A 12,235-nucleotide genomic window follows, 5' to 3' on the forward strand; every position below is an offset into this window, starting at 1 on the left:
TAAAGTTCCCAAGTTTGGACACCCCTGCCCTACAGGAATACAATAAAGCATATAGAATTTAACATTTTATCTAGTCTGCTATTTTATCTAGTCTAACCAAAGTTGCTTTGGATATTGGAATGGATAGTATATAAATTTTAAAACAAACGAACAAACAAATACATTTTGTATGTAACAAGAGTCATTCCATGTTGAATAGAAAAGTAATGGCCTTCTCTTACCTCCCCATGATCTAATCTGAAAGGACATTTGTTTTTCGCTATTACAGCTAGGATCAAAGCCTGATTATTTTATAAAAAAAATAATCTATGTTGCCTGTAAATATTTTCCTCATCAGTCAAAAATGTTTTAGGAGAGGATCTGGTAGGCAGAATTTAATGAAAATAGCATATGCCTGATATTTAAGCTATCTACTTTCCATCACTGACCTTTACTACAGGAATGTTATAGGTTTCTTATATTTTCACCAATGAAGTTTTTGAGGATAGAGGAGGCTTTGCTTGTCAAATTGGAAACATATTTTAAAATAAATATTTGATATACTAGCTTACCAAATTAGGTCCATGTAGGTTTTAATTCATATAATTACATCTGCAAGACATAGCATTATAGGAGTTTATACATAGATGGCAATTTACAAAAAAATCAAAGTTTCAAAGGTGCAGAATCCAACAATATATATATTCCACAAAACCTTTATCGACATCTTGCTTTTAATAGTCTACAAAAATATGACCAACTATTCTGAGTGTTTCCCCCCCTTCCTACAAAGCATTTCATCCCAAACAAAGGAAATACAGAAACAATCAATTAAGTTTAGTAGGCAGGACAATACTGTTGTACACAGATAAAATAAGGTGATATATGTGGCTATGCACTATTGAATACATTTGTATTCCTGAAACAGTTTTCTCACTTTTCTTTCTCATTAATTTATAAAATTTACCTCTCTTAAAATTAAATGCTACTTAACAAAATGTAATTAAAACAGTTACATTTAGCATACGATCAGAAAAGTGAAGCTGGAGCAAACAAGCAGTCTATCTTGATCAGCAGCATGTTCCTACAGTAACCATGGAGGTGCTTATGATTAGTCCACAACCAAGACTTGAACACAATATTATCTTCTCATTTATGCTCTTAAGTAACTGGTACTGAAAATATGCCCTGCTTCAGATTCTGATGATTATATAGCCATCATGATTAATGACATTCATTGCCCTATTCTCCACAAATTTGTCTAATTCCATTTTTTAAAAAATCTGTCCAAGTTAAACATTGTTTCCAGATCTATGAGTCATGTAGTCTGTAGCTTAACTACGCACTGTACAAAGAAATGCTTCCTTCTGCTAAATGTCCCGCCATTCAGTTTCATTGCATCAGCCTATATCCTAGCATTCTGTATAAATTGTGTCACCTTGAAGACATTTAGAGCTGCACAATGCAATCTGAGCTTATAAACAATAGCATGAACGTGGGTTGGCTGGTGGCTTTGGAGATAAAAGGAGGCAGATGAAAAATGCTGGAGGATTGTCATCTAGCTCTTCATTTTAAGTTTAAAAAAAAAGTATCCTGAAATATATATTCAGCTCTTTATCAAGACTACATTAAATCCTGTTGAGAACCACCAGAATTAAGTTATACTCCTACATATGTTCACTTTTGAATAAAGCTTTGCTGGATTTTCTTGAAAATACAATGCTCACCAGATAATTTGAGCTGGCTAAGGATCAGATGGGAGCAGGTGGCACAGTGGTTAGAATGCAGTACTGCAGGCTAATTCTGCCGACTACCAGCAGTTTGATCTTGTCAGGCTCAAGGTTGACTCAGCCTTCCATCCTTCTGAAGTTGGTAAAATGAGGACCCAGATTGTTGGGGGGAATATGCTGACACTGTAAACCGCTTAGAGAGGGCTGTAAAGCACTACGTTAGTTATCATATTCTGCGCAATTTGTATTCAAAGCACCTAGCTGACTCTAAGAGAGAATTGCTAGATACCTGGATGGGGTTTATGACTTCTCAGTTTGGTTTTCTTTTTCACCAGAGCTGAGGTGGGCTAAATTTAAGTCGGTCAACAAAAAGATCATTTGGTGACAAGATTATGACTTCAAATTAAAATAATAAATAAAATCTATCACAACAGGACACATTCTATCCATTTTAATTATTTTATTTTATTTTTGTGCCTTCCAGTCAATGTTGCTCTTGGCAACTTCCTGGATAAGTCCCTGCAGTTTTCTTGGCAAGGTTGTTTTGGAAGTGGTAAGGCTGAGAGAAAGTGTCTGGCCTAAGGTCACTCAGATGCCTTTGTGCCTAAGGTGGAACCCTTGGTGTCTACTTTAACATGTTAACCATTAAACCAGGTTGACTCCTATATTGGAGATATAACCTCCCTAATGTAGCAACCCTACATGATGGAACCAGTACCAGCCACTATTATCCAAAATAATGAATTACCTTTTATACACAAACTGCATTATGTTCACTTTGTCTAAGAAAAAGTTGTATACTTCCACCTTATTGGTACTGTTGCACAACAGTTTTTAAATAATATTTGGTTACACATTAAATCCTGTTGAGATTTTGATATATATAGTGAAATTCAATTTTTTTTACTACTGGTTCTATGGGCGTGGCTTGGTGGGCATGGTAGAGGAAGGATGCTGCCAAATCTCCATTCCCACCCCACTTTGGGGCCAGCCAGAGGTGGTATTTGCTGGTTCTCCAAATTACTCAAAATATCCACTACCGGTTCTCCCATTTTGGGACCAAACCCAACCAATTTCATTCATTATGACAGAATTTGGAATTGTTCATCATTTTAGAAGTGAGACTGGTACATGATTTGAAGAGCAATCATAACAGCGGAAGTTTACAATCAAATTAAAATTCTCTTTTTCTTAAAAACAATAGATGTACATTTGTAGGACAGTTTTGTGGAATGGGGGAGAATATGTATCTGTTTTATTTTTTATTTTTCAAGCACTGTAAGTGGGGACAGATAGAAGAAGTAGGCTGAGTGAGTAAGTGGAGGAGAGTAACTGAAGATAAAGCTTCAGTTTTACTCCATAAACATAGAGCTCCCCTTATAAAATTTCACAAGTTTTAACTTAGCAGGAGGCAACTTTATCCCTCTAAAGAACAGACTACTATAAAATCTTTCCTGTTACACTGGAGAGAGCTGCAGAGAAGGAACATCTCAATTAGTTAACACGAATAAAGCCCAGAAAAGGAAGACACTTTTAATATCTGGCTACCATAGTCTATGCCAATCAAGTAGTATTCTAGTATTTCTTGTGGTATCTGTTTCCTGACCTGACCTATCAATCCTGAAAGCCCAAAGTTGTTTTTCCCTTCCTTTCTTATACTAAAGAGAGTTAAGGCAGAATTAGTTTAAGTTTCTTTCTAATATTTTATTCCTTTCAGGGACTAAATTCATGTTTTGCTAAATACCACATTCCTTCTCTGAGATCATCTCTGTAATTTCCTACACACACATATTTCTAGACCAATCCTTAATTTTGTATAAAAAGCTCCCTCTTTTAATAATGTGATTCACACCCACACAAATACACCACACAAGCATACATGCTCTACTCCTTCAATCACTACCTAGTATTTATGAGTGAAGCTTTTTGGAATCATATAGTACTGATTGCAGCAACATAGAGGAGAGGGGAGGATTTCTGTGAGGGGATCACCAACAAAGATTCCATATCTACAGAAAAAAATGTATGGCATCTGCTTTGCATGTCTTCCATCATGTTGATATTCCAGAAGTTGTGTCACCAAGGTGTGGGGTCCCAGGAAACTAGTGACATTCTAAGATTGCTCCCCTATTGTGGTTTATATTTGGACTCTCTCTGTACTTTGTGGCTTGCGTATTTTAATTTTTAATCATATTTTAATTTAATAATGGTTGTTGATAGTTTTATTATTATACTTTTATATCATTATTTTATTTGACTGTTGTGTGTCAGAGTCACTTCTGAGATAGGCAGTCATATGCATTTGGCCAATAAATGATTAAAATAAATAAAAATGTCACAATCTTGCAATGAAAGCCTGCTTCTTTTTGTGTGTGCCACAGGTGACACTTCAATTCCATGTTTGTGGATGCCATCTTGAATTTTTGGGCTTCCTTCCTATAGGTATCCATGTAATTTTTGTATGGAGAACGTTTTTCTCCACCTCAGGATTTTAGCTTTTTCCTAATGTTAAGCATGGCATATGGATAGCTGCTGTTTAGCTAGTTCCAATAAATAACAAATCTTGTTTGAAAGTAAAGTACAAATAGAATTTGGGAAATTATTAGAACTTTTTATGCCCGCACAGATTTCAATCTGTTAATCTAAGATTGGTAGACACTTTTAAAATAAAGCATGGACCCCCATCTAAAGAAAATGATTTTTTTTTAAAAAAACGAATACTTCTACAAATTTCCTTAGCTGGTGTACAAACACATTAAGGCAGATGCTCATATTATTATTATTATTTATATACTTCACGAGTGAAAATTTATTATTCCCACCCATCCCAATATTGTTTTAATAGGTTGATTTTTGATTACTACCATATGCACAAAAAATGTACTTCAGTGTATCATCTCCCTGGAGAGCTTTATTTCAACGTAATTACTTAACAGAAAGAAAACTTTCTTTGTGTTAAAATAGTGAAAACTCGTCCTAAGACATCAAAATGCAAGAATCAAGTCAAGTTGAGCTAATCTTGAAATTAACACCATACAAATATCACTTCGTTTTATCATATCTCTTTGTCATGACTTCGATCCAATTCTGGAGACTGTATTTTGGTGATCACATCAAAGTTAAAGCATTGAAAAATGCTCTTGGGAATAACTGCTATATCAGTTTTATCCTAGCCACTGCTACTGTGCGGTTCCACTTAAGACTCTCCCTGTGCAAAAGTCTACAATAGATTAAATAATCCAAATAAATCAGATAGTCTGAGTGGCATCATTAATTACATAGAAAATGCATCTTATGTCTGTCCTGGCCATTTCTCTCTAGTCTTTGATCCCAAATGACAGATAAAAATCTCAATACAATACAATAGTAGAGTTGGAAGGGACCTTGGAGGTCTTCTAGTCCAACCCCCTGCCTAGGCAGGAAACCCTATACCATTTCAGACAAAGTCTATAGCCTCTTCAGCAGAGTCTATATACAAATGGATTGGAAATGTCCTAAAATAGCGATGAAATAAGCAGTGTTCTCTTTTTCCCTTTCAAAACAGGTTCAGTTAAACCAGGCTAGCATTTGGGTCACAAATTGTTTGTGCAAACAATAGAAAAGGCTGCTGAAGTTACACAAAACTAACTCGGTTCACAAACAATAATGAACAGCTATTTCCATTCAAAATGTACACTGGTAAAGCCTTAAATGTTAACTCATTTTCTTTCAAATGCAGTGTTAATAAAAGTCTGGTTCACTTGAATTTGCACAGAAAAAGAGATAAGGGATAAGTAAAGATCCCTGCTGTGCATCACAAAAAGGCAGTCCTAAATTCTCCATTTAATCCAGATTTAAAAGTGAAACTTGCATTTCTATACAAAAAAAGGTACAAAGTTAGAAGGTGACATTATATTACATCTATTATCCATAATATCACAGTGCTAGTTTTAAATGGCTAAAACAAAAGAGGTTTAATTGATTTAATATATTCTATGGCAAACAAACCCTGTGTCTTGGTATCAATATCAGATAACTCTTTTATCTTTAAGAGACAATTTTACTTATAAGTGCTCATTGCAATTGATTTAATTTTTTTTGGTGTTTGATATGAATAGTTTTGCTTCTATTTTTCCTTTTGTGGCATTAATAAAAGGAACCAGGAAGAACTACCTAATGTGCTTCGCTTTTCCTCAAAGGAAATTGAAATGATATGAATCCCAGCCTGAAAAGAAGCAGTTCTAAAGCCCCTAAATTTCTTGCCATGTACTAACCTAATAATAGAACTAAAATTAAAACCTTCTATGGTTTTAAAATAGAGCATGTTGACAAGCCTTCGGAATGTGCCAGCTTTCCAATTAGGGTCCCACCACAGCTTCAATTTGTTGAATGAAGTTCCTTAGTCATCCTCAGTTCTGCTTTCACTGGATTTTGTACTATCTCCTATGTCTTGGTGTGGTGAAGCACCTGGAGAGAAACAATGGTTCCTGTGTTAGAGAAATTATGATTAACCTAGCTACAGTTTGTTAATGACGCATAATCTATGAAGTTATTTTATCTCAAAAATTATACTGAGTGATACAATATGTTTGAATAATTGTAAATGGAAGCTGAAATTTCTGATTAAGCTGGAGGAGGAAAGGGTGCACGATCTTAGAAGAGACCAGGATTGTCCCTATCATGGTGCTCTGGTCAAATGCTTGGCTTAAATTTATGTAATCCCTTGCCATTTAACGTTAACCGACTGATCTAATGGGATTTGAAGACCACAACTGCCTATGCTTGATATATTAGAACAGGGGTGTCAAACTTGTGGTGTCATGTGACTTTCCCCCCTTTCGCTAAACTGGGCATGGGTGTGGCAAGTGTATGGTGCATCTAGCCCATAGGCCACAAGTTTGACACCCCTGTATTAGCACACCCCAACAGAGGAATTAAAATACACCAGTTTAACATTTTTTTAAAAAATGATGGGTGGAACACATGGTGTGCTAGTACAGGCAATGTCACACGCTTTTTAACATGTTCCCCCAGTAAAAGTTAATTAAAATGTTCATACTTTCAAGATCCATCTGGTGTTGCTGAGCACAGGATCTCTGAGCAGTGAGAGCCTTCTTGTCTTCCATCGATTTCAGATCCTCTGGAGGCCAACGAAGCTCTCCACTTTCAACATCCCCCGTCTCAGATGGCTCTACCACAATGGATGGTAATCTCTTTGACAGTTTTGGATACTTTTCATGGGCATCCGGAAAAGCCTATGAAGTACAATGAAGAATTTAATTGGTTTCATCATGATGATCAGGTTGTAATGACATGTATAAAAAATAACTATAGGGACAAATGGATATTCTCTGTTTCAATGTTTTAAAATTCCATTAAAGATTATAAAAAGGAGAAACTATCCAATCCCATAGCAATAATTAGTACAATCTTGCAACACAAACTTTCATAAATCAGGAAAGCTAAGCTAAAGTTCTAGAGGAAATGGATGTATCCATATTACAAACTAGTAATTTTATTTTTCGTGGCATCCTGTTGACTATCAATTCTCCACTGGTAATAATGGTGGTGATAGCTGCTATGTCCTTCATAATCTGCTTTGGGCTTCTTGCAAACTTGCATTTTCCATTTTATGCACTAGAAGACAGAAAGGAATGCTACCGGAAGAATTCTTACTATGCAATTTATCTCAATTTATCTTCAAATTTCACCCTAAACTGGTTATCTTAACTACTCTGAACATTAAAACCAATTAAAGATAAGCAATATTTTGAAGGTGAATTCATGTAAAAGGTTGTTTTTTGTCAAACCAAGGAACTCTCCTTCCCTTTAGCCCAGGGAAGAACATGTTGGAATATTTGAAACTGACAGAATGGGAAGGTCAACAGACAGATGGATTTCTTGGTATCATCCCCAAAAGGCCTTCAATACCCATTGCCTCCTGCTGTGGCCTCTTAACTCAAATATTTGCCAGTCTGATACAATTCCATTGGGCAATAGAAATAAGAAATAGTGTAGCAATTTTTCCTGGCAATCTTAACCTCCCACCTTTTGTACTTTATTGACATTTCTATAAACAATGGCTAATGGTAATTTACTGTGACATATTGCTATTTAAGTTCTATCATTTTGATGGTTAATATTTGTGTAATACAAATATCCAATATTGAATCATCTGTCATGAGTGTAGCCGACAGCCTCAACTCAAACCAATGACAATTGTTGTGAAAGCTGCAAATAGGGCAAATAGTAAAGAGCATGGTTACTTTAGAACAGGATGGTTTTTTTAGAACAAGCTTTATCAGATCAATCTTCATATAAATGATTTGGTTTCAGTCTCCTTACAAGGAGGATTTCAAAGGCTAGATGCCAGGTAGAGAAAGAAACGGAACCAACTGCCAGTCAGAACAGATTCCATCAATTCTTGCAATAGAAGAGCACAGTTTCTAGGTATGTATGGATTTTCAATTAATTTCAAAAACCCCAAGGAAATGATTAGCTAACATTCCTAATGATGGGAAGTTGTCCATTCCTTAGCATGGATGGATTTAAAAAAAACACATTATTTTAAATTTACCAACTAATGTAGAAAATAATTCAGGATGGAGAAAATGAGAAATTGAGAGAACTATTCAGATTAGCCTGTTGTTATTTTTAAGGGTTGCATGATACCTCTATGTCCTCATATACTTAATGAGAAAAGTTGTAAAGACAATATATCTGTCGATATATATGTCCCATTGTTGGAAGTATTAGAAGATATTTCATAGATATTTAGATTTACTGGTAATTACTGAGTTTTTTTTAAAGAAAGCCTTAAGGAAATGTCAGAAAACTGTAATATCATTTGCAAAGCCTTCTGATTGTTTTCATCAAATGCATCTTCATTACTATCTCTTACTACTATAAGATATTTAGCATGCAATGGAAGAATATGTTTCCTGTAAGCCTCCTGAGATCTCCTAGTACTGTGATGGTGACCCTATGGCATGCACGCCACAGGTGGCACGTGAAGCCATATTTGCTGGCATAGCAGCCCTTAGCTCCAGCGTGTATGCACATGCTGGCCAGCTGATTTTTGGCCTTCTGGAGGACCGGAGAAGGCTGTTTTCACCCTCCCCAGGTTCTGGAGGTTTTCCTGACCTGGGGGGGGGGGGGTTGCACGCGCATAAGCAGGAGGGGAAGTGGTTGTGCACACATGCACAGGTGGGTGGACACACGAGCGTGCATGATAGCATGTGCACACACAATTTTTGCACATCTTTAGACAAAGGTTGGCCATCACTGTCCTAGTAGGTGTTGATGGAATTACCAGTAAATGTTCTGACATTTCCTTTAACAAAAATGAATATAGAAAAAAAGAATTCATGTAACATGTACGGAAACGTGGAATTGTTATCAATGCTATGATATACATTAATTAATATGATATTAATATAATTAATTAATATAATATGATATTGAGACAAACGGAGGAGGAGCTTCCGGAGGGAATGGCGGCCGATCTGTGAGCTCCGTATGATTGCGGAGGGGCCTCCCTGCTCGGAGGGGTGCTGCCGATCCTCGGTTTTATTCTGAGGATCGGGATTTGTCAGCGACCACCCCCGGCTCTGTCCTGGCTTGGACTGGTTGGGCAGGGTGATCGGGTGGTCGGCTGGTTGGGCAAGAGGCGCCGAGCGGAGAAGCGCGTGGAGACATGGAGGCTTGGAGACGCGCTGGCCGAGGAGCTGGTGAACAGCCGCGTTCTGTGGAATGGAGTCGGGTAGAACAAAAGGAAGCGGCTGGTGGAGGGTGGAGCTGAGCAAAGCAGACCGGAGGGAAGCAGGCCAGAGTGGCAAGCTTTGAAGATCAATGTCGGAGGTGAGGATTGCCCTGGCGGTGCGCACAGCTCAGGCGGCGAGGTTTTGGCAATGGCGGCAGCGGGGGAGGCAGTCGGAGACGCCGAGCGCCACACCCTCTGGTCGCCATGACCCCTGGTTCTCCAGGGGAGTTGCAAGAAGAAGAACGAGGCCCGGGGGGGCTAGAGAGAGTGCTGCCAACTCCAGGAGGCTTGGGAAAGCCTCAGGGAGCTATGGCGGTCTCGGATTTGAGAACAACAGCCCCCGGGAAGATGAGCTCCAGGACCCCCGAGGAGGCAGATGGCCATCTTTCCCTGGGCCTGGACATGGAGGAGAGACACCGGGGGGATTGGTGGTCATCTGCTGAAGGCTTGACTTTTTCCCTTCTACCCCTGTTGACAACTGCCTCCCTTGCCAAAACTTCGATTTCCATCAATTTTCTTTATTTTCTTTATTATCATGACTATGGCTCTCTCATTAACATCCTGCTTTAATCGGCTCCAATACTATCTTGAGCGCCTCCTTAGATAAATCTAGCCAGTCGGCTAGCCCACCAACTTACCCTTTCCATCTAGGGTAAGGACAATTTCACGACAAACTATGATTCCATCTTCAGCACTTGAAATAATCTTGCCCCGTGATATAACTGTATGATTTTTGTATGATTCTCACGTACACAAGGTCTGACCTACTGCTACTGCGAGAGTCCCCCCTCTCGCAGGTATGGCCTCCTGCCCTCTCGAGGGCCCACCTTGAGGACGGGTTCATTAACCCAGAGAGGTGGAGGAAGCGCACATTGAGGGGTTTTTTAATTAATAGCTTTTTAAAAATTATAAGGGGTTCCAGGGATGGGGGGGGGGGAACAGGTCAGGAGGGATGGGAGAGCCAGGCATCTAGGTGTGGTCGAAGGAGGAGGGAACGGAGTGGGGGAGGTGAGGGGAGATAGCATTCCTGTGCAGGGCTCTTTGATACCAACGGTCGTGGGGAGGGGCAGGTGCGAGGACAGATCAAGAGCGCGTAGTCGGTTGGGAGACCGGGGTTTTTGGTCATTCCCGGTCGTTTGTACCAACCCCTGCATACTAGGTGGTCAGGATCTACAGACCCAAGGCCTGAGACTGCTGTTATGCAACGCGAGGTCCGTTGTCAATAAGGCCCCCCTCATCCACGATCTAATTTTGGAGGGGGAGCCGGACCTCGCAGGAATAACCGAGACCTGGTTGGGCCACGAGGGAGGTCTACCCCTCGTGGAAATGTGCCCGCCAGGTTATCGAGCATTTCACCAGCCTCGGGCCCAGGGAAGGGGCGGTGGGGTAGCAGTGATTATCCGGGAAGACTTAGAGCCGAGAGAGTTCACCGTGCCACAGACATCCGGGTGTGAGTCCCTTGTCGTGAGATGGGGCCCAGGGAGGCAGTTGGGCCTGCTGATAGTATACCTGGCTCCTCGCTATACGTCAGCGGCCCTGCCTGAACTCCTTGAGCTGATCTCATCGGTGGCGGTTGAGACCCCCAAACTTTTAGTGATGGGGGATTTTAATCTGCTGTCGATGGGAGAAGCATCTGAGGGGGTTCGGGAGTTCATGGCTTCCATGACAGCCATGGACCTGACCCAGTTAATTCAGGGCCCTACTCACGAGGGAGGCCACACGCTGGACCTTGTCTTTGTCTCTGGCCAGTGGATGAGTGATCTGGGAATAGGGGATCCAGCCATTATTCCCCTGTCATGGTCGGATCACTCACTTCTCCGGCTGGACTTCCCGGGTGCTACCCCCCGCCGCGAGGAGGCGGAACTGGAAGGTATTAGATGGTTCCGCCCCAAGCGCCTGATGGAACCAGATAGGTTCCAGACGGAGCTTGGGCCACCTCCTGTGGACCTGACCCGCCCCCGAGTGGAGGACCTGGTAGACGCATGGAATAGTGCGACTACCGGGGCCCTAGACCGGGTGGCACCTTTGCGGCCTCTCCTGCGGCGATGAACCACCCTGGCCCCTTGGTTTACCGAGGAGCTAAGGGTGATGAAACGCCACAAGAGACGCCTAGAGAGTCGTTGGAGATCCTCCCGTTCCGAATCTGACCGAGCACAGGCACGAGCCTATTTGAGGACGTACCTCGTGGCATTAAGAGCGGCCAAACGTCAACATTGCGCCGCTCTTATTGCGTCCGCAGATAACCGCCCTGCCGCCCTGTTTCGGGTGACTCGCTCCCTCTTGTTTGAGAGACCGCGGGAAGCCCCTTTACAGGGCAGAGCAGAGGAGTTTGGGAAATATCTACAGGACAAAGTCGCTCAAATCCGGATGGGATGGGCCCCTTTCAGTGGTTCAGTAGAGACGCCCGTGGCGAGTCTTGAGGGACCGCTTTGGGAGGAGTTTGACTCGGTTGCCATCAAGGATTTGGACAGGTTGCGTGGACGTCTGCGACCCACCACATGTTTATTGGACCCGTGTCCCTCCTGGCTTGTACTGGCATCCTGGGAGGTTACGTGCGACTGGCTCCTGGGCCTAGTGAACGCCTCGTTGGGTGAGGGGTCTCTACCGGCCGCCTTGAAAGAGGCGGTGGTGAGGCCCCTGCTCAAGAAGCCTTCCCTAGACCCAACGGACCTAGTCAATTATCGTCCAGTCTCCAACCTTCCTTTCTTAGCGAAGGTTGTAGAGAGTGTGGTGGTACAGCAGTTCCCACGTCACCTGGAGGAAAATGATTATCTAGACCCGCGCC

At 41.2% G+C, this 12,235-nt stretch overlaps 1 protein-coding gene across 3 annotated transcripts in view; it reads right to left on the reverse strand.

Moving 5' to 3' along the window:
* Positions 1–555: 555 nt before the first annotated feature.
* Positions 556–12,235, reverse strand: part of LBHD2 (LBH domain containing 2) — a 75,745-nt gene continuing 64,065 nt past the window's right edge. For all 3 annotated transcript variants that reach the window (XM_081956775.1, XM_081956777.1, XM_081956776.1), the window contains exons 4-5: positions 6,748–6,943; positions 556–6,155 (exon numbers count right to left, since the gene is read on the reverse strand). In XM_081956775.1, the coding sequence (XP_081812901.1) occupies positions 6,088–6,155; positions 6,748–6,943 (264 nt within the window). In that variant the 3' untranslated portion in view covers positions 556–6,087. The remainder of the gene's footprint in view (positions 6,156–6,747; positions 6,944–12,235) is intronic.

The sequence above is a fragment of the Natrix helvetica genome (genome assembly GCF_964273705.1).
Source record: "Natrix helvetica genome assembly, chromosome: 1".
Taxonomy (NCBI): Eukaryota; Metazoa; Chordata; class Lepidosauria; order Squamata; family Natricidae; genus Natrix; species Natrix helvetica.